The sequence below is a fragment of the Saccoglossus kowalevskii genome, chromosome 18 (assembly GCF_978046115.1).
Source record: "Saccoglossus kowalevskii chromosome 18, keSacKowa6.1, whole genome shotgun sequence".
Lineage (NCBI taxonomy): Eukaryota > Metazoa > Hemichordata > Enteropneusta > Harrimaniidae > Saccoglossus > Saccoglossus kowalevskii.
In genome coordinates, this window is record NC_140658.1 from 9,441,753 (window position 1) to 9,465,378 (window position 23,626).

Below are 23,626 nucleotides of genomic sequence, written 5' to 3' on the forward strand. Positions count from 1 at the left end.
ATTAATTATATTTAAGTATTTCACAATATATATACATGCTGACTCTTTTTTTTAGTTCAGGAGAACAAAATAATTAACTTTAAGTGTTCAATCAATGTATATTTTTACATTCTCTCTCTTAGTTAAAAAATATAAACACAATATTTTTATTCCATAGAAATTTCGGCAAAATAGATATTAGAATGTTTATTTACAATATTATTAATGATGGGAAAAATTGTTGTTGTTATCAAACAACTGAACATATTTGTCTTACCAGGTTTTACCACTTTGTCATAACTTAAAACGTTTATAATGTAAATTATTCAAACAGACAGTTTTCATCAAAGGAATGTCTAACGGTGGGTTGCAACCTCTCACAGCTAGTAAAAGTTGAAAATTACTTAATATATTTAGAATCTGTAAATTTGTTTACATCTGTCTTCCAGTAAGTTACAGCGTGCTGCAATTTTGAAGTACTAAAAGAGGTAACTATATCCTTCCATATTAGGAAATGTGAATTCCAAATATGCAACAATACTGTATCCTTCCATATTAGGGAATGTGAATTCCAAATATGCAACAATACTGTATCCTTCCATATTAGGAAATGTGAATTCCAAATATGCAACAATTAATGCAATATTTCCAAGATGGCGGGTGTACATGTCAAAGTTCATGTAGCAAAAAAATTGAGCAAATTGTGACCAGCTTGCCAAAATGGCCGCCAGTCGACCATTTTGAATTTGATCTGCCAAATAAAGTGACATGCATACTTTGAAATATCTTTATAATAATTGTTTAATGTTTTTCTACCCTAAGTGATTGCATCAGGAAGACTAGAAAATAACACAAAATAGACACTCACATATTATAAGCACCTCATCTCTGTGTCGGTACACCTGTAATCCTCATAATAATAGACCATAATACAATTTGCTCAGTTTGAAACATTTATGGCGGCAAGGTTTGGTATTCACATTATTTTTTTTTGAATCAAAGGCCAAATGATCTCCTGAATCCGAGTTGCTTTTGCCGCTGAAATCACCATAGGTAGACCATCCCAAAACTGCAAGCGAAGACCTCGTTCAGGGCAGTGATCAATTGGGTTGTCTTTCTCATCCAGGGCAATTTCAAATTTATTTGTTTCATCTCCAGATTTCAATATCACTGTCACGTTTTTTCCATACATTGCTAGTTTGGCATTGCTCCAAATCTGTGGTAGAAATAAACAATCAGATCATTGTAAATGTCCTTCATTGATTTTTGAAATGACAGACGGGTAGGAAGAAACGAATAAATTTAAAGAAACATAACATTACAATCAAATTACTAATTGTCATGGTGACAGACAATAAAACTAATATCAAAAAGCTAAAAAAGAACAACCGTGTATTGTGAAAGTATTTGATTTATTAAAAATAATTTCAAAATTTAAGAGTAGCCATTCAAATAAGATCGTCTTTGCATATTGAACACAAAAGACATTTTTCCTGGGGCGATGAAATGATTTTTATTTGGTTTTGTGTGATAGTTGGTCAAGCATTATCATATAGCATTTCAAACAGGAAATCCACAGCACAGGTCACAGTGTGGTTTGTGGGTAAGAAAGCAAAATGAATGCCATTGTAATCATTTGGGCTTTTCATAATAGATCATTACTATTGAGATACTATTGAGACTGCCAACTTAAGATTGCATCAAAATAGCACAGTCCAACAAGTCCAAGGTGGTGGACTGCCAACTCAAGATTGCATCCAAATAGCACAGTCCAACAAGTCCAAGGTGGTGGACTGCCAACTCAAGATTGCATCAAAATAGCACAGTCCAACAAGTCCAAGGTGGAGGACTGCCAACTCAAGATTGCATCAAAATAGCACAGTCCAGTCCAACATGCAGACATCAGTGTTGTGACTTCTGCATGCCCGCACAACTCACCCATAAATACCTCAATACCATGGTAATCGTACATACCTGTTCCCCTCCACGTTCTGTAACATTTTTTATAAACTTGTAACCAAACTTCAATAATTTTTCATCACCTGGCAAAATTGGGTCACTCGAAGAACTAAAATACGTAAGAGCAGCACGGATATCACCAAACGAAATGGAAGGATCACATTTCTTTTTGTATTCTTCAGGTATTCTTTGGTTACCTAAAATAAAAGAAAATTCTGACTCAGTTATTATTGAAGTGAAAAGACTGATAGATTACTTGCATCATATGTTGAAAACAGGAGAAAACATTTCATTGGTAACATTTTTGAAATCTCATTGTGGCTACTTTCAGCTAAGAAGCACAGTTTTGACATAATGTGCGTCGGTCCAAAAGAAAACATGATTTCTAAGCGATAATGATGATATAATCTTTCCAATTTATTTACAACCATGTCATTTTAAAGTTGTGAGTGTGTGATATTTGATACAATGTATCTAATTAATTCATTCCTAAATTGGTTGACTCGTTCTAAAGCCTGTAGAACAAGAAAGTTTGATCAATATGCAAATTAAACTAATTAATATGCACAGATTGGGAACAAAGACTAATAAGATTTTGTATTGAGTATCGCTAAGACGTACACCACTGTACCATGTATTTCTCTCGGCTCTGCGCAAAGCTGCTGTGGAACACTGATCAAAAAGCCGATGAAAACAACTAAAGTTATGCATCTGTGCATGGATCAACTGGCTGGATCAACCATAGTCAAACTTCACACATACATCATACATAATATTATACATATGCACATCAATTTGTTTCACGATCTGATCCAAGATGGTCAATGGCGGTCATTTTTGTACTGAAAAATCATCAAAATCAAGCATTTCTCTGCTGTTTACTGATGGATTTTGTTCAAACTTGGTATATACATTAGACTTAAGCGAGGGTTCTCCAAACCCGCCTGTTCACATAGTTCATACCCACCATAGACTCCGGTCAGTCAAAATGACTATTTTGGGGTGGTTGGGGGGGGTACCCTCGCCTAAATTCACTACGTTCAATTACCCACCATAGACACCGGTCAGTCAAAATGATTATTGTGAACTGTAGGCAGAGTCAGACGCCGATAGGTGGCAAGTTTTTTCGAGCAAACAGAAAAAATGATGAAAGATTTTTCCCAGTCCGGGATGAAAACAAACTCAACACCCGAGTTAACAAAGGGTGGTGTCTTACCTTGCCTGTGCTGTCCCCGGAGCAAGAAGCCAAAATGCTGCTACTGTGACAGGGTTCGGTGTGCCCGAGAAAGCTAGAACCCAACCCAATTCTGGGGGGTAGTAAGTTTTCGAAGTAAAGACCAAAATAGTTCTGCATGAGGGCATAGGCCGTAAAGTGAGACCTGGGAGCTTCCAGGGGAGTGCTGATGGTAGAGAAATCTGTCCGCATAAAATGCCGGACTGACTTATTGCCTATGCGCAGGTACTCTAGCAGTCGTTCGGGCTGGGTCAGCAAACCAAGACTGACCCGCTACGACGGGACCCAACCTAGAGAGACTCTTTTCAATGGATTCGGTGTCTCTTAGGTGGTAGTTGATAAAGACGTTCTGTGTTCTCCAGAAGCCTGCCCTCCATGTGTGCTTGAGGGGGGCCGCCTGACGCTAGCACTAGCGAGTTAGCAATCGCACAGACCTCATGCGCTTGTACTTGGTGTCTCTGCAAGCTCTGTGTCGAGGAAGTTAAAGTATTATCGACCTCCAATACAGACGCAGTAAACCACCTAGTTATGGAAGTTGGGGAGGCCAGCCTATCCTACCTGCCCGGGCCATAACACAAAGATATATGCCTGGCACCCCGTTCCAAATCCTTAGTATGGTTTGGTGGCAACTCCGTGCTCGAACCGGGTAGAGAAGCAATTCCTCCTGACCCTCCGGGCAGACAAAATTTGACAGCCGGGGGATGACGATCGGGTGAGGATCATGTCCTGGGATTTGGTTCTAGGTGAGAGACCCGATTCGTGTCTTAAGCACAACTTGATTGTCCATAACGGCGGTACATCATCCGAGAAGGACAATGCCTCCAGCTCTGGCCGACGCCTACCTGAGGCGAGGGCCAGTAGGAAGACTATTTTCCACGTCAAAAATTTGAGTGGTGCTGATTCAAGAGGCTCAAAGGGGGGTCTGCTTAGAGCAGACAACACAGCTGACGAGTCCCAGTTGGGCGGCTCCCTTGTAGGGGTCTTGGCGTCCGGAAAGCAGTAAATAGTCTCCTAATAATAGGACAATCGGCTAGCCTTGTTCCCGTATGTTTGAGTGGTGGGGGACAAGACCGACCTGTAGCCAACGATCGCTGCGTCGGACAAACCAACTTTGTCAAACAGGTGGACGAAGGAGCCTGCTACCTGGCCAATAGAGGAATGGTATGGATCAATCTCCCTTTCGCTACACTAATCAGTGTATGATCGCAGCCTAGAAATGTAGGCCGCGTTGGTGGAATCCCTGTTCGCCCTGGCCAGGACGTTGGCAGCCCGCTCAGATAAGGCTTTCGTATGTGCGGGTCTACTGAGAGCCTCTATGCGTGTAGGTGATACTTGCTGTGCTCGTTGGTAGTGCGCCGTCTGGTTGGGACGGCAGGTCCGGTAAGTCCGGAAGCACTGCTGGTGTTTCGACTAGCATTTCCAACAGAAGTGGAAACTAGGCCTTGCTTGGCCAATTGGGTGCAACCCCTGATAATATGGGGGTGTGCACCTGTCGAAGTTTTCTCCGGTGCCCGGTGAACTAGCGGGAAGGGAGGAAAGGCGTACACAACTAAGTGGGTCCACAGGGTTAGCAAAGCGACCCTGGCACAGACTCCTGAAGTCAGCAGGAGTGTTACGTACGTCAGGAGCTTGGCGTTCCGGGGTGCGACAAACCGGTCCAACCTTGGACCGTCCCACAGCCGAAACAGCAGTCCTGAAAGGGCGTCGCCAGACTGTTCCTCACCCCTGGAAGGTGGTGTGCGGTTAGCTCCACATTGTATTCCAGGCACCAAAGGAGAATTTTCTCCGCTAGGAGACCACGGCTGTGTTGCCTGTGCAGAGCAGGACTCTATGGTCTTGAACTACTGGTAGAAAGCGCGGTAGTGCTAAGTACACTGCTCTCAGTTCGAGTCGGTTGATATGGTAGTCCCGAAACTAATGCGGGCCATATCCTTGGGCTTGTTGGTCCAATAGAAGCGCTCCCCAATCCTGGGGGAAGGCATCTGTTACCAGAGTCATACCTGCGGCGAGCGGGTCCAAGGGGCCCCCCTGCCCGAGGTTGGCCAGTGACGACCACCAGGGCAGGGCTTCCTTCACTTAGTCCGAGAACGAAACCCACCTATCTAGTTCCCATAGGAGAGCTCAGCGTTATAACAAGTGTTATACCGGGCGGCTGCGTAGTGCGGCCGGGGGTAACGTCCCTTTGAACTGAGGTCATCATTCCGATGATCCGCATTAGTTCTCGGAGGGATACTGAGGGAACGCTGACTAGGCATTCAGCTAGGCTGCTTAGTGCTAAGCAACACGCTTGATAAGCCAAGCTTACCTCTGTGTCAAAACTCCATGCCCAGGGACACCAACTGCGCGTTTAGTCGAGGTGGGACTTGTCGATTTGGCTATTAACCCCTTGCCCGGGTTGTTAGTAACCAGTAGTCTGGGTACGGATTGAGGTGTACCGACATCTGGTGAAGCAGCAGCACCACCTGTTTCATCACTCGGGTGAACACGTAGGGCGCTGTGCCTAACCCGAACTGGGGGGGGGGACAAAATTTGAATACTTGGCCCAGCTGGACAATTCAAGGGAGATGGCAACTCGCTGGGTGCATCGGTATGTGCAGGTAGGCCCCGCTTAAGTCTAGTGGGGCTAGCCAGTCGAAACGGTGGATGGAGAGGAGAACCCTAAGCGTATGCCGTAACAGGATGTCACCACCTGGAAAGGTCCAGGGATTGGTCACCCGCTGTCTCCAAACCAGACTACACCGGCACAATCTGTGTACGACAGGGATATGTGGCCATGGGTTCGGCAGTTGCGAGGGGGGGTGCTCCCTTCCCCCATGAGGGGAGTTTCCCCAAGGCCTGAAGTAGTCACTAAGTTGGCCACTCGCCAAACACATGCCTGTCCCCCCAGTTTCAGAGGTGAGCTGCTGGGTAGACATCCGCCCAGGGAGGGTGAGGAGCCACCACCTGGCTCTTTCCTCTCCCTGGGAGCGCCCCACTACTCTTCCCTCCCATGGAAGGATATGAGTGCTTGCCTCCTGGCTGACTCTGGCTAGCGGACGACGCCCTAAGGCGTTGTGTTTTCTGTGCTTGGGGTGCCCTCCACTTGCCCTCGACAGGGCCAACTGGCTAGTGGATTCGATCTGAACCCTCTGGTTCATTGCACTCCGAAGCTTCAAGACTGTACCCACCATTCCCTGAACGAAGAGGGTGGAGGATGTCCAGTCTGTGTCACTGAGGTGGGGACATACCCCGACTCAGCTTGTCGGCGAAAACACATGCGTCTAAGGCCGCGTCTCGTAGCACAGTAGTGGCTCCGGCCAAGAGAGCCAGGTGACACAAGGGTGTCGCACGTATATGTGCGGTGGCCCACCAGTAAAAATGTCGCCTAGTCTAGGAGGCTGGTGCGTTCTGCCTCCAAGGTCTCCAGAGTCCTTGGCGCGCACAATAATGCGCTCAAGCAGCTCTGCCCTCAGGGCTGGATGGGTCGTCCTCAATTGGCAAGGACGCCCATGGAACGCGGCTGTCTCCCTTTGCCCGGTTTGCCAAATTCGTGGTACCAGGGTCTGAGGAAGGAGCCTTGGAATCTGGTTGGGGGCGTTTTGATCTCATCCCACACTATGGGGTCTGATCCCGAAACCACACCGACTGGGTAGCATTTGGTCCAGTGGGAAGTGTTGCCTAATGTTATCCCCACCAGGGGGCCTTAAGCGTTACATCCTTCGCGGCTGACCAACGGCGCCCATCAACACCATTTGCGTGCTATGCGCCCCACTCCGCACTCGGACGGACAGGGAGAGATGTGCCGACGGGGTTCCTTTGGATCCCAAGGCCTGTGATCCCATAAGCTTTGAAGCAACCTTAGGTGGTCACCTTAGGATCAAGGGTGGGGGTATCTACATTGTATCACTGGGATCGATGATACTCTGCATCACCCCAAAAGCGTGGCTCACCGAGTAATACGGATGGAAGACTCTGAGGGGCCGCCCGGAGTACCGGCTGTATCCGACGCGAGTGAACTGCGTCCTCTTTCACTTTAAATATGTGAGAGGGAGCATGTTCGACTGTGCGTCTCATGACAGGGTCGGTTCCCTCTGGGGACGCCCGTGGGTCGGTAAGGAGGGAGTCAAAACCCACAGCGGAGACTGGACACAAGAATAAATTCATTACCGTTGTACCGTTACCGCGTGACGAACCTTTGCTGGCTGAAAGTAGGGGGGGTCAACGTGTGCCCTGCCCTGAAAGCCCTGTCCCAAGATCGGAGGCTTGGCTGCCAGCACCCCGTTGGCATTCAGTGCCCGAGGCTCCAGAGGAGGCCCGGTGCAATTAGCCTGAGCCTCGGCCTCCCCCAAAAATAGTGGGAGAGCCGCGGCTGGGAACGGGGGTTCCCCGGAAGAGATGTGTTTGAATGCAACATGCTTTCGTGTTTATTCCTGCTTGCCCACCGAGGGGACACAGTGGAGACAGCTTGCTCCGACTGAGTCTGATCTACCCGGTCTGCCAGGGACGCAATTGCCCTGACAGTCCTTCAACCAAAGCCCTCAACTCGGAAGCAAACCCGGCACCATGCAAAAGGACCCGCAACGGGTCTCATAGGAGAAAAGCCACCAGGAGCACAGCCTTGCTGCAGCCGGTAAAATCGGGTAAACCACCGCCTGAAAAAACAGACTGTGAGGATGCCCTCCGATCAACGGGGGAGGTCGAGAAAAGTATTGGTACCTCCACCATCGGGCCTCCTACTCGACGCCCCGGTACACGAAGCACCGGTAGCCGAGTGTGAGGACTTTCCACTCATGCGAAACACGCAACTCACTTAAACCGATTTGTTTACTGGATGCGCGACCTTGCTGTGACGCGGTCAGTCTCAGTGATTTTGATGGCTCTGATCTCAGGCCTCAGAACTCCAGTGAAAAAAACACACACCTTCACACAAAAACCCTGAACCCCGCACGCAGCTACGACAAAGTATCTCGGATGCGGGTTCTATGCTGGTAAATTCTGAATATAACCACTGCACTGTCGACTCGAAACACGAGGAGACCGAAAAGAAAACGGCAGCGAGCCCTGGTGCTGTCATTACATCTATAAATTGCTAAATACATTGTAAATAAAAGAAGACATGCATGAGGGAAAAACAAAATACAGTTGTAAAAGGTGCCGCCGCGAAACCAGCAAGCGGTTACGTAGTGGCGCCAGGTTTTAATCTCTTTGTTGTGAAAAATACTACACACAAAAGGGAAAACGACATGAGGGTAAAAATGACAAGGAAAACTTATCCTACCAGCTACAATGTCGGATGCGTTTCAGCGGCAACAACCCACGCTAGAAACCCGGACAGGAAAAAGCAACAGAGCCAGGCAAAGCCGCTCAGAATCCTTCCCGACGAGGTGGAGATGAAACGGCTGCCTATGGCGCTGCCATGTGGCTTCGGTCACGTGGGTTCATGACGTAAGGTGTAAAAGAATCTTGGGGTCATGGGGCTTCTATCTATAGATTCTATCTCTCCGTCACCGGCAGAATCGCTGATTAATGCCTACAGTTCAAAATAGTCATTTTGACTGACCGGAGTCTATGGTGGGTAATTGAACATAGTGAATATTATGGGACCTTGATGCAAATCAATTTGTTTTTCAGATAAGATTCACAATGGCCGACTAGCGGTCATTTTGTTCTAATGAATGTGGTTCTAGCCACATCTCTGACTTGCTTTGACTGATTATGTTCAAATTTTAAATATTCATCATGTCATAGATATACAAATATATTGGTTTGATGATCCTATTCAAAATGGCCGAATGGTGGTCATTTTTGTGCTAAAAAATCATCAAATATCAAGCATTTCTGGCATTTATGGATGGATTTTGTTCAAACTTGGTACATACATGTACATTAGACATTACTGGTTCCTGATGCACGTCATTTTATTTTTCAGATCGGAATCAAAATGGCTGACTGGCGGCCATTTAGTTTTAATGAATGGGCTTTTAGAGCCATATCTCTGACTTGCTTTGACTGATTATGTTCAAATTTGTAATATTCATTATAAGTCATGTTATAGATATACATGTATTCAAAATGGCTGATTTTGTTTTAATTAATGCGTTACCAGATAATGTTAAACGATCATCATAATCATATTCCTGACATGGTTATATTCCAGCTATATTACTATAAACAAAACTATATCTTAAATTAAATTTGATAACTAATGGGGACTGTGCTATGCATAGCTTGTTAGGTCAATTTGTCATCGTTATGGTTACCAGGCGATAAATATACACAGATGTCAACCCTGAGGACAGTACCATAGGTCTTTTTTTAAACATAATTTTTGGTCATTTATGGTCATTTTTGGACCAAACTAGAAAAAAAAAAAAACTTATTTCACAATTCATTTATTAATAATTAATCACTGAGGCCAAGTTTTGGTTCTTGATTGAGGTAGTAAATGCTACCAATTGTTTGTACAAGATAAATTTTCATAATTTTTTAAACAATAAAAAAAATACAGTTAGGTCTCTTCTGCAACGCTATCACAAAAAATAATCAAATTGTATTATCACCTGCTGTTCCAGAAGATTTGCTTGACACACTATCTCCGATCAGGGGCTCGTCTGACTTTACTGATGCCTCAACTGTTCTTAAGCCGCTGAAGACTCCTTCCTCGTCATCCACATCATAAGTGGGTGTGGCACCTGATTTTGTAGATGGTGAGTCAGTTACCGTGGTTTCTGGTGCAGTCATCCAATCATGTTGATTTACTTCACCTTTTTCTGTGTCTTCATTCCAGTCATGTGAATCAACACAATGACATTTATATCTATAAGGAGTCACACTAAAATAAAGTAGAATAAAAAGTTTTTTTTTTTTTAAATCAAAAAATTGTTCCCAAATTTGTCAAATGTTCAATTCTCATCAATCAGAATTCTGGGTAATTTCCCCAACAAAACATAAAACAATACAGTACAGAGTATGAGGTTGTTTATTGGTTGGAAGCTGCAAAAAATTGGGGAGGAAAGTAGGTTGCTTTGGCTAAATATAAGAATTCTTACAATTGAACCAAATTCAGTTTGGTTGGACACACACAAAGAGCCCTGAGAGGAAAGTAGGTTGCCTTGGCTAAATATAAGAATTCTTACAATTGAACCAAATCGTGTTTGGTTGGACGCACACAAATAACCCTGGGAGGAAAGTAGGTTGCTTTGGCTAAATATAAGAATTCTTACAATTGAACTAAATCCTGTTTGGTTGGACGCATACAGAGAACCCTGGGAGGAAAGTAGGTTGCTTTGGCTAAATATAAGAATTTTTACAATTGAACTAAATCGTGTTTGGTTGGACGCACACAAATAACCCTGGGAGGAAAGTAGGTTGTCTTGGCTAAATATAAGTATTCTTACAATTGAACTAAATCGTGTTTGGTTGGACACACACAAATAACCCTGGGAGGAAAGTAGGTTGCTTTGGCTAAATATAAGAATTCTTACAATTGAACCAAATTCAGTTTGGTTGGACACACACAAAGAGCCCTGAGAGGAAAGTAGGTTGCCTTGGCTAAATATAAGAATTCTTACAATTGAACTCAATCCTGTTTGGTTGGACGCATACAGAGAACCCTGGGAGGAAAGTAGGTTGCTTTGGCTAAATATAAGAATTTTTACAATTGAACTAAATCGTGTTTTGTTGGACGCACACAAATAACCTTGGGAGGAAAGTAGGTTGTCTTGGCTAAATATAAAAATTCTTACGATTGAACCAAATCCTATTTGGTTGGACACACACACAGAGCCCAGGGAGGAAAGTAGGTTGCCTTGGCTAAATATAGGAATTCTTACAATTGAACTAAATCGTGTTTGGTTGGACGCACACAAATAACCCTGGGAGGAAAGTAGGTTGTCTTGGCTATATATATAAATTCTTACGATTGAACCAAATCCTGTTTGGTTGGACACACACACAGAGCCCTGGGAGGAAAGTAGGTTGCTTTGGCTAAATATAAGAATTCTTACAATTGAACTAAATCCTGTTTGGTTGGACGCATACAGAGAACCCTGGGAGGAAAGTAGGTTGCTTTGGCTAAATATAAGAATTTTTACAATTGAACTAAATCGTGTTTGGTTGGACACACACACAGAGCCCTGGGAGGAAAGTAGATTGCCTTGGCTAAATATAGGAATTCTTACAATTGAACTAAATCCTGTTTGGTTGGACGCATACAGAGAACCCTGGGAGGAAAGTAGGTTGCTTTGGCTAAATATAAGAATTCTTACAATTGAACTAAATCCTGTTTGGTTGGATGCACACAAATAACCCTGGGAGGAAAGTAGATTGCTTTGGCTAAATATAACAATTCTAACTGTGGATCACATACAAAGACCAAGCAAAAACGAATCCTTATCTTGAATCATTTGAGTTTAAAAATGAAGTGTGAATTAATCAGAAATCTGTGAACTTTACAATAAAATTACTTACTTTTTATATAACTTTTTGAAGAGTTCTTGTTTCTGTTCTGACATCCTGTATCAACAATAATATTTTTAGTTGTCTGTATTTATCTAATTATACATCTTGTTACCGTATTTGAAAAAAAAACATACAAACAGAAACTGGCATCATTAACTGGATAAAAACAGTTATTGGTGTCTGCCCTTGTTTTCTTTCTTTCAGGATTAATCTACGAGTAGCTATGCTACTTTGACCATGGCATGCTTTCTATTCTTTACCTTACGATCAAAGTGTGTTTTCAAGAAGAAATCAAAAATAGTAGTTTTTACCAGAAATTTCAAAATTATTCGCCAAAAATAGAGAATTAAAGGTAATGTCACGAAATGAACAAATCTGACAGAGGTTTTATATAATCAATATCAAATAAGCAATACAGCTCATGATTCTTTTATTTAAGACACCTCAGACACACTAACCCACAGAAAAAAAAAAGATGCATAATGAACAACTACTATTGTGGAAGTAGTCGTCACCTACGCATGTGTCAGGTGACCATAGTGTGTCATTGTTTACAAACAAGTGTCTACCCATGAGCCTTTGCGTTTTTAGCATGTGTTGTTATCATCGCTTGGGACTCAATTCCCGTACGTGAGCAGGTGACGACCATCTCGTTTTAATAAATGACTTGCTGGTTGGTTATAAGTAATGACTAATTTGAACTATACTGGTAAATTTTGTGACTTAACCTACCGTAATCCGTGATTGCAAAATCTAAATATGAATAATTGAATACTATATAAAATACTTTATTTTTGCTTGGGAGTTTCACTATTTTCGCTGAGGGGACAATTCAGTGAATTAAAAATCCAGAAAATATACCTTTATTTCCATATTTAACATTTTTTCCCATCAAAAATCAGTGAAAACAAATTCCAAACAAAACACCAAAAAATTCTTTTCATCAACAAAAAAAAAAAAAAAAATAAATAGCTCAAAATTTGTTATTACCGTATATAATCAAAGAAAGCTTAGAAAGAACTCTAGTGTGCTGACAGTTTTGAAGACACATTAAAAAATTATTCAAAATTACTTGTACACGAGATATTGATGGAAAAGCTCAAAACTAATTAATATGTAAATCAGGTAACTAATATGAACAGAACAAACAAATTATGAATTATTATGCTAATTAGAGAATTAATATGAACAAATTTTAACCCAAAATTTAATCAGTCTGTTGTTCTGGGATGATCAGTAATTGAAATATTACTGTTAATTAATTATGTTAATTAGGTGATTAATAAGCATAAATATTTACCAAAAACTAATTGGGTCTCTGCATAGTTCCGGATTCATTGAAATGTGATGATGAGTACTCTTTAAAAGTTTCATTAAAATCCAATTCGTGGTTCTTTATATATATCAGCGGAAAATTTATGGAAAAAATTAACTAATTATGCAAAATAGGTAATTAATATCCACAATTTTTTACCCTAAAACTAATCAGGTCTCTGCATTGTCCTAGAAGATCTATGTAGCAAGTTTCATTGAAATATGATGATTAGTACTTGAAATATTAGGGAAAAAGCTGAAAATTAACTAATTATGCTAATAAGGTAATTAATATGCACAAATATTTACCCAAACACTAATCAGGGGTCCACACAGTCCTTAAGTAACTATGTACCAAGTTTCATTGAAATGTGATGATTACTACTTGAAATATCAATAGCTGAAAATTAATTAATTATGCAAATTAGGTAATCAATATGTACTGATATTACCCTACAAACTATCAGGTCTGTGCAGTATCCTATGACATCTATGTACCAAGTTTCATTGAAATGTAATGATTACTACTTGAGTATCAAAAACTGAACATTAATTAATTATGCAAATTAGGTAATTAATATCTCCTGATATTACTCTAAAACTATCAGGTCTGTGGAGTGTCCTATGACATCTATCATATGTACCAAGTTTCATTGAAATGTGATGATTACTACTTGAAATATCAAAAGCTGAAAATTAATTAATTATGCAAATTAGGTAATTAATATGTACTGATATTACCCTAAAAACTTTTGGTTTGTGCAGTGTCCTATGACATCTATGTACCAAGTTTTATTGAAATGTGATGATTAGTACTTGATTAATCAGTATGCAAATTAGGTAATTAATATTGCACAGCTTTTTATCCATTAGTTTAGAGCATCTATGTGCCAAGTTCCACCAAAATCCAATGAGTGGTTCTTTAGTTATCAGTGGAACAGTCATGGAACAGCTAAAAATCGGCTAACTATAATGCAAATTAGGTAATTAATATGCATGGATTTTTACCAAAACCTAATAAAATCTGCGCATTGGCCCAGAGCATCTATGCACCAAGTTTCATAAAAAATCAATGTATGGTTCTTGAGATATCAGTGGAACAGACACACACCCAGACACACACGCACACACAGACAGACACACTAACTGCAAAGACTCCCTTTTTGTGCTTCGCACACAGGTTTTACCGGTAAAAAGCAGTAGCAAATTTTCAACAATCGACCACGAACAAAATGGCGTATTCTCTACGACAGGCGTACGTCACTATTCCCCAGAATACTTTGCGCTAAACATTCCTTTGTTCGACCACTGGAGAACGTCCAACAACACAACATACACTAGGATACGGTGTGTTCTTTAATTTTAAACATTTCTACACTTTCATATCAAAATTTGAATCTCACAACTAATCCAAAATATTTGAAAATGAGCCTACTTAAAAATATGCATAAAAGTCTACACAAAATTGAAACATTAATAAGAAAACTGAAATAATTCATAAAACATTGGGGAAAATGATATGCAATGAATATGGTAACAAATAAATGCCAAAAATAAACTTATAGGGCATTTAAAAATATTTTAGAAATTTAGTTAACACGGAAAACGTAAAATAGCAAGAACAACTATGTAAATTTCTGACAAACAATCACAATCTCAATATCTAAAATTCAAACCACTATCTTAATATCAATATGTGTGTCAATAAATATTATATTTATTTATTGTTAGTTACGTATATTATAAGGAAGGCATCACAATCTTTAGAGCACCTTCGATTGGGCTGTATATCCCGAGAATCGACATGGTAAAATTACAACCATCGTACAGCTCAGTACCATAACAAATATTAATAATTTACGGCAGACGTACTTCTCGGTACATAAAATTCAAAGTAATTCCCAACGCGTCTCATTTGTTACTGCGTATAAATTGACACTATCTGGAGCTTGTCGCACGCGATGAGTACCAACCAAAAATACACACAGGACATTTTAAGTGGCTTGAAACAAAACCTATTCGCTAATTTTCGTTTCGAAAACATCTACAATGGCTTAAAACCCTGCACCCCGTCCCTCATGTTTGTTTTTTACCAGGCAGGAGACGCCGGTCAGTGTGGCGTTGCCCCAGTGGTTTCCACTGTGCATCCAGTAGTTAATGCCGACATCACGGTCTATACATTCCATGTGAAGCATGGTATTCAGCTTAACCATATTTTCTTTTTTGTTTCATGGCTTAACTTAATAGAAACAGTAACTCGAGCAATAAATGTGCCTTCTGATTTTAGGGATATCGTGCCGTGTAATATTCAATGCAAAAAATAGTGAAACACAAGGCCCACGCATAAGGTGTTGCAATAGTGAAAATACAACAAAGTCAGACACCGATTGTTTCCTTTGCTAGGTAAAAACAATGTACAGAATACTCGGATGAAACAACTAAAGTAAATTAGGATATATTAGAGCCAATGAATTCGTAATTTCCGACGAAAAGGGCCGGGAAAAAAATACCCCTCATAACAAATCACCGTGTTGTGGGGTGGTGAACAAATGAGACACCGATTGTCAAATTGTTTTCAATTTGGTAATCATCGCATGTCGATTCATTTCATTTGTACAAGGTACTCTGATACAAAAATAAGGTAAACCAGCCTACTTTAGTGCTAATGATTTTGTGATTTCTCACACGAAGAACGTTCTCAGAAATAATCCGACATGCTGATCAGCCCACCAACAATCGGCACCAAAATTGATCACAGCTGTCACGGTAAATTCGGTATGTTTTACGAGTTTTTTTTTCTTCAAATCCCAACACATATTTACACATGTAGGCGAATTTTGTCAGCTCTATGTAAATAGATATTTTTACTGGGGTGTGTCCCATTTTACGTACGACAAGAAGCCCTTACACAATGCAGTAGTCATCTACACACATAGACATGGTATACCTACTAATCTACCTACTTATTTTTCTTTTACTAATATCTGATTTGTAACCCTTTTGGGGGATGTTGTGTGTTAATAAATAAATCTAAAATCTAAATCGACTTGATAGAGCCGTAATTTGGGGAGGGTGGGGGTGAAAGTGCACCATGCAAGTTTCCAAATGTGTATATATGTAATTCATAATGGAAAGAAGTACAATACAATGTTGGTAAGCGATACAAAGGAAATATCTCCTTACGGCAGCGACTTGATACAACTACATTGATGCTGGAGGTCACCATATTTGTTCTCGTGTTCAATAATATGGTGATAAAACAGGATTCATAAGTACAACAAATTGACATAACATTTTACCATGAAATCGAACCTACCAACCATCTTCATATCTTCAACACTGCCATGGTTTTGGCGATGATGAATCTCACATTCATTATTTTCTTTACTGGGCTCACACAGGGTTCAAAGTACCGTGGCTTGAATGTAATTGTACACCACACGTGAATGTAAACTAGCTTGCACAGTAATTCGTTTCACAGTCATTGAGGTTATACATTTGTTCAATTACTTATTTACTTATAAGATAACAAAATCATACATGTAATTTCTTAGAACTTTTCATAATATAAATATATCATAATGAAACCCCTACCCCTTATAAGACAGAAATAAACTCAAATTGCCTACCTTTTTTCAGACAAACTGTGGATATTTGACACCCCTTTCCAGACAGTAAGCATAAATGGTACCAAGGGAAAAGCCGCTGGGCTTGAAAGATAAAATGCAAAATGCTTTGACGATCGATATGAAGTTACAGAAAGAAAAAATCAGCTTCATTGTCCTGATTGTTGGATCACCCAAACTAGAGATAGTCTTTGGAAAATATGGACCCCTTTTCAGACAGAAATAATGAAAAAAGGATACCCTTTTTCAGACACACAGGGTAAAATAACATACCCCTTTTCAGACAGAAGTGGTGAACTTGGGACCCCTTTTGACAGCATATATACATTAAACACTTCAATGTTCATTTAAAGTAGAGAACACTGGTGATTTCCACACATTTGAAAAGCAGGACAATTACATAGACCTTGATTACTAACAATCCAGTACAGTCACTTGTGTTAGTGATGGCTACTATGGCAACTATGCAGGTTTCATACACACATACAGTTAATGATTCACTATACAATACTTATAGTACCGTAAAATCTGTATTAGAAGCCGCATCCCTAATAGAAGTCGCATCCATTCTATTTGAATAATTGAGAACCAAAAATTCATCATTTCTCATATGTGTAGATGCTCTAATAGAAGCCGCATCCCCTCTGTTGCATTCTACCATTTTAATAGAAGCCGCGGCTTCTAATACAGATTTTACAGTATATGCACCTTTATTAAAATTCAGGGGAAGAAGGGGGGGGGGGCTCAAATGAGGAATTTTCTTACCATTGAAACTGTATGCCACAACCACAATACCCACAGTAATACTATACAATCAGTGATTGACAATTTGCTAAGAAAGTGCTGAATTTCTTGTTATATCAGTGAAAATTAACACTCATATTGAAAACTATATGTAATTACTGATATTTTGAGCTCCATTTTCAAAATCTTTAATCAATACAACATATACACACAATCTATAAAACAAAATATCTAAAAACGTGTTCAATTTAGCAGACCCACTTCAAGCATACATTGCCCCTCCCCTAATTTACCTTTATTGTTCACAGAGGAAGTAAAAGTAATAGAGTAAAGAAAAACAAATTGCAGCAGATTATTCACAATAATGTATCCCATTATTGAGCACCAAGGCCCCATGCCATGAATATGAATTGATCTCGAAAACGAATCAAGAAGAAACTATTTAAAAAGAAGAGAAATTGTTGAATAAAAAGTATTCAATACTAAAATTGACAGAAAATAAAATAGCACATTGCCAAGAACAGCGGTTTTAATATCAAAATCAGACAATTTTGTGAGGGCATCGTCGTTTCCTCAGTATGCTAAAGCGCGCTCGGTTGAAGCGTTCAATCTAGTACACGCACATCTAGATTCCGCGACAGATGCCGCTGTCTTGGTGGCCTCCCGACTTAGGTCGCCCTATCGTGTCGATAAACTAAGGGTTAACAGGGGCTGATTTATCCAAGCAAATGCGATAAATGAAGTGGGGGCATGTCTACAGAGAGTGAGTACAGAGAGATGAATTTGTTCTGTTTTTGTAGTGAGTAGTAATACACTATTTGTGAAACGAGACTGATGAAAGACTGACGTTACTTTTATTTTCTCAGCACCGACTTCCTGGTATAAACAAATGAATGTATTCCTGTTCTCGGGTGTGTGTTTTTTTATACATACAGCCAAATTAAAATCACGGTTGGTACTCTTTCAAAGATGGCTAACACCCACTAGCTTTCCAGCCATGTTTGTCAAATCACCGGCCTCCCGTAGAATTTGAAAATAACTATTACACAGACAGGACAGTTGCCAATAACATCTACCTTGATGGTTTGAAAACACTTATGGAATGAGGTTACGATACAAGTACGTACATGTCCCGGGGTACATGTTCCCTCTATACACTTCTATGCACAATTGATCTAGCTGGTCCACAGCGGCGATCTAGCGTAGCATAGTGCAAGACCATGTCAGACAGCGAAACGGAAACAGTTACTCGTCCACTAGCAATGTAAATAATATTTGATGGATTAAAACTAGTTTCTTAGTTTGCCATATGAGATTGTAGAAACATTTTCCAGAAAGGCATTTTAAATTATTCAGATTCATGGGTCAGTGACAGTGTACTGTTTTGTTTACTGCAGAGTTTTCACCAAATTTTCCACTTCTTTGTGGCAGTGAATCCACTGGTATTGACATCGCTACAAAATAATAAAATAAAACTCAAGCACACTTTGTGCTCCATACATGTATATGTATATACAAAGTGAGCTTTTGCTCATTATGGGTTGCATTTAATTGACCCGTAACAAAACAATCAATTAAAATTTCCCTTTTTTTTTTTTTACAAATGTCCATTTCAGGGCAACAGAAACCAAAAAAACAAAAACATACATGAGTACGTAGGCATTTCAAGGGCATGTTAACGTAATAGTTACATTGTTTTACACCCATGCATTCATTGTTGCATAATTTTAACAAATTCTAACATGCTTACATTTACCTTCACTAATTTCCCATGATCTCTATGACAACCCCATGTACTGTTGAAGAGATTAAAGACAAAAATGAAAAAGATTATTTCTCTTTTGCAATAAAAATGTCTTGAATAATAAAATGAATTTAGTAAAAAGTAGAACCAACTACATAGAAAAGTAGTATGTTATCAAATACAATAATCAATGCAAGAAACATTGATTCAAAATAAGTTTACTTTATTATTGTACTATAATTATCACGCCATTCTTTATTATTATTATCATTCTACAGTGTACAATCCTTTCATGTCTGAGAACACTGGAAGTAATTAAGTTGATCTATTGGCAGCCAAGATTGTCGACAATAACCATTTTCCTTGATTTGCACCTCTAGTCATAGAATGCTCATTATTGGTACAGTACCAACCTGAGTACAACAGATAGACAGAAATGATTGAAATAACTTGTCATAATTTGAAATTTATGAAAATAATTGAATTACGAATTGTGTACAGTTATTTATTGTATCTGTCATATGGCCAGATACATGCACAACGATCAATCCACAAGTCCAAACAATGACTGAAAAAACATTGATAGATATATTTATATACACAATATATGCAGTCATCACTGGTTCTTTGTTGCCGGGGTTATTTACATCCAGGCCAGGAATTTATAATAAATAACCTATCCCACCGCTGGACTGAGTTAACAATATTATCAAAATTTCATATAGAACATGTTCTGTTCCAAAGATTTTGGTCTGCCAATTGAAAAAATTAAACAATTCTTGGAACATCTCACGTATGAGAAGTCCTTGACTTTTTAAAATTTGACAATGGTACTAGCCCAGCATAGACTTCCTATTCAGCACGTTTTTGATTGCAAACTGACAAACTCAAAAGTATTACCGGTAACTTGAACATTTTAAGGAAAGTGAGAATAGAAGCAAATAAACACTAATTACGGTATATTAATCATGGCGATCAATGATTCGATAGCTGGCCGGAAAAGCTGTATGTGTCTACACTTGCGCGGTTCTTGAAGGGAGATGGTCATCACACCGAGTCATGGTCGATATCATAGCGACATACACAATTTGGGTAAAATACATTGTTTATATAAAATTTAAACACACGCTGCGCAATGACCATTGCCCTCTAATTTCTTTGTGTGAAATTATATAGTTGCTGTGGACGGCGATGGCTGACATAATATTGTTGTGGTACTCTTGACACCAGTAACTGATTTTTAGCTTTCTTTTTTACTAATCTAGACGTTTTCTAGATTGCATTTTGTATATACAAGTTAGATACTGACAAGTACTGTTAAATAAATGGGCTGGGACATTGGGCCATTCCAGTTTATATCTGCACCCCCCTGTTGATGAGGTCAGATTTCCAGCACTGTATGATGGGGAAAATACCCCGGAATTCCAACTGTATATGGAGAAACAGAATCTGGAAATCCAGACGAGTATGGAAAAAACAATTCTGGAAATCTACGCAGTTATGGCTACTAAATAAAATATGTCCTAGTTTACCTCACCACATACCGGTTGATGAGGTTGGATTTCCAACACTGTTTGACTAAAAAACTTAGAATTCTGACTGTATTGCGCCAGTATGAAATAGTTATTACTGAAATTAGATAATGATGGTGGGACGAATGAGCTCATCAACACCGTGAATCAGGACTAGTTTGGATTTCAATTATCAGATATAAAATTTTGAACTTGGTAAATTAGCATATCAACATGGGTAGTCACAGGCATGTAGGTCCTGAAGATAGAGTCATCATACAGCATCAATGAAAGAAACTTACATTACAATTTGACATTTAAGCTTGAAAATTAACACAGCAAACAAATACTTGATAGGATATAACTTGCCTATTATTAAACTGTTGATGTTTCAACAAAAGTCATATAAAGAAATTTACAACTCCAAGAACACAAAACAAACCACTGATAACAATCAACAAAGAAACACTACACCACAGTCCCTCTATCCCCGGTCTGGAAACGACTAGCGTTCTTTTGTCTCGAACCGCAGTGCGCGTAAACAAACCGTTCACACCTGGGAGGAGGGAGTCAGGAAGTCAGACAGATTACAATACCATCAAAATTATTCATTAAAATCAGAAAATTTACCGGCATGCAAAGCAATACTTCATTGTATGACTTCACTTTGACTTCAAATTCGGGCAACCACAACGTAAACAAACATGTAAACAAAATTATCACTATGAAATTTGTTTTTTTTTTGAACCCTGATACGCATCACAACCAGCCTACCAACTCATAAACATCCAGTTCCTGCAATGCAAAAATTAATATAGGGAATTATGTTCATTTTCTCGTTTTAATAGGGGAAAAACTTCAAGTGCTAACATGCTGACATCGCTAAACAAATCTTGTCAAAATGGCGTCGTTCATGTTGACGTAGTCGATCGAAAAACCTGTGATATTTCTGATTCTTGGGGGTTCATAACAGTTCAAGTCAACTATACAACAACTAATGACTTTAATCTATGCAAAAGTATATAACAATGCTTCAATGTTTGTATATAAATGATTTTTTTAGGACAGAAGTGAGTACATTGTCATTTCAAAACGTCGCCATTTGCATTTACGATCTAAAAGCATCCATAAAAGTCGCTCAATTTAACATTAATAAAATGCGGTGTGACAAATAACAGCCCACCAATTTTTAATGATATATTTCGATCATAAAATGTCAAAATCGAAGACAAATATTGGTTTCGCGCCGAGAAGTATGGTGAATAAAATGGAGTTCATTTCAATCACCCCAAAATCAAAAACAACAAATATCTGGGTAAAGGTATGAACATTTGTTGCGAAAATGTGTCGCTGCTGGTAAAATAGATGAATTAAAGAACTACACGCCGGCTAAAATATGACCTTATACAGATATCCTGATTAAAAAATTATATGAAAAAGCAAGAATTCTGGAATAAACAACTAAGTTGTAAAAAAGTACATAACACTGAAAATGTCAAAAATAGTGACCGGGTGAGTACTGATCACTTGACAATGCTTTGCCCATACCCGCAATGTGCCTTTGCCAGGGAAGGAGGCCAATTCACACCTAATACAATGACCGTTTCCAGACCGGGAATAGAGGGACTGTGACTACACATAGTTTTTCTAAACCAGGGAACAGGGGCGCAGCGCCTTGATACTTGATACCTCTTATCGAACTGCTAATTGAACTTTAAGTCATAAATATATTTCTTGAGCCGCGCACTTCCGTGCTGCCATACAACGCGAAATCTTCCTCAAATATTTTTGTCGTTGTGAAAACCTCCCAGCAACACAAGCTGACAATGTGTCTGGACACTAAATTACTCCAACAATATTTCAATGGCGATAGATACACCGTTAAAACGACACAGAAACCTTCCGATATGGTGTTTCCAGGTCTATCAAATGTGTGCACACTCTTGTTCATTTTTTCTAGAAAAACCCCTGACATAGTCAAAGTACACGACACAACATCGTCAAATCAGTAAGATAAAAATGACCAGACGTACCCCATGATATTTGAAAAAATGTAAAGAAAAAACAATCCTGTAGCCCCCATATAATTCCCCTATGATAGGATAGAAAAAATGCATAATCATGACAGGTGAAAATAGTGCGTTCTTCTATGCAGGATATATTATAATTCCCTTACTAATATTTTATAGGTATTTGAAATTATCAAAACTTTGAATGCAAACATAGTAAAAGAAACATGCAAAGTAAACAAAATTACGTAATTTTGGATTTGTCAAAAAAGGAGAAGTCAAAATGCTATGACACTATATTTAAATTGGTGGTTGGAATTTCTAAGCCAGTTATAAAAGATCTATAAATTGTGTTCAAACAAATCTTTTCGTGAATATCACTTTGACAACGAAAGACGCCCATCGCGAAATGTTTCTAAAATAAATAATATATTGATATAAGATTCGAGTTTAAAGTTATTTAGATGGGGCAAGGAGCTGTAATGACACTCATTACGCTGCCTGGATGGGTGCATGAGAACTGAGATTTGGAGAAACCTTCCCATTGACTGGCACTTGTTAGAACGGTGGGAACTTACGTAAGAACAATTCAAAGATTGTCTAACAGTTTCTCACCTGTACACGGATCTCTGATCATGATCATTATAGTTGTTGATAAAGTTTACTATGGAAACTGCCGCCGATTTCAGAGAAAACATGAGTCAATGACCCGGAAGTAAAACATATGTATTTCGTAGAGACCTAGATTTTACCATAGCTCTCCGTCTGTTTTATCCGCTTTCCTACCGGAAAATTCAGTCTATTTTGCAGTTGTAAAGCAAAGAAAACAGACGTAGGCAAGTGGAGTAGATAAATAGAGAACATAACTACTCATTTCCGACAAAAAAATTAAATCCACAGTCTGCCCTCAGCGACGAATATCGATAAGATAGACTTGGCTTGTTTCCAAGAAACTTGGCTTAGCAGTAACAGTAGTGTTAGATTAGAAAACAGCCTAGATTCATATGAGGTGATACGTCAAGACAGAAATCTTGGTTGCTCAAAAAAACAAAGAGGGGGTGTCGCTG

General features: G+C 39.4%; 1 protein-coding gene across 1 annotated transcript; it reads right to left on the reverse strand.

Annotated features, from left to right (window-relative positions):
• Positions 1-764: 764 nt before the first annotated feature.
• LOC102810409 (uncharacterized) lies at positions 765-23,244 on the reverse strand. Its single transcript, XM_085493131.1, has 8 exons — positions 23,175-23,244; positions 19,052-19,091; positions 18,423-18,551; positions 16,555-16,635; positions 11,621-11,715; positions 9,712-9,983; positions 1,954-2,135; positions 765-1,195 (listed from the first exon to the last, which is right to left on the reverse strand). Exons 5-8 carry the CDS (start codon positions 11,662-11,664, stop codon positions 956-958), a joined length of 738 nt encoding a protein of 245 aa, XP_085349257.1. The 5' UTR covers positions 11,665-11,715; positions 16,555-16,635; positions 18,423-18,551; positions 19,052-19,091; positions 23,175-23,244; the 3' UTR covers positions 765-955.
• Positions 23,245-23,626: the final 382 nt, after the last annotated feature.

Bases quoted from the DNA above. Each gene is read 5' to 3' on its own strand.
- LOC102810409 (XM_085493131.1), bottom strand. From the start codon at position 11,664: ATGTCAGAACAGAAACAAGAACTCTTCAAAAAGTTATATAAAAA. The intron at 9,984-11,620 runs GTAAGTAATTTT...ACTTTATTTTAG, and splicing joins TTCAAAAAGTTATATAAAAA to TGTGACTCCTTATAGATATA. The intron at 2,136-9,711 runs GTGATAATACAA...CTTTTATTTTAG, and splicing joins CAAATCTTCTGGAACAGCAG to GTAACCAAAGAATACCTGAA.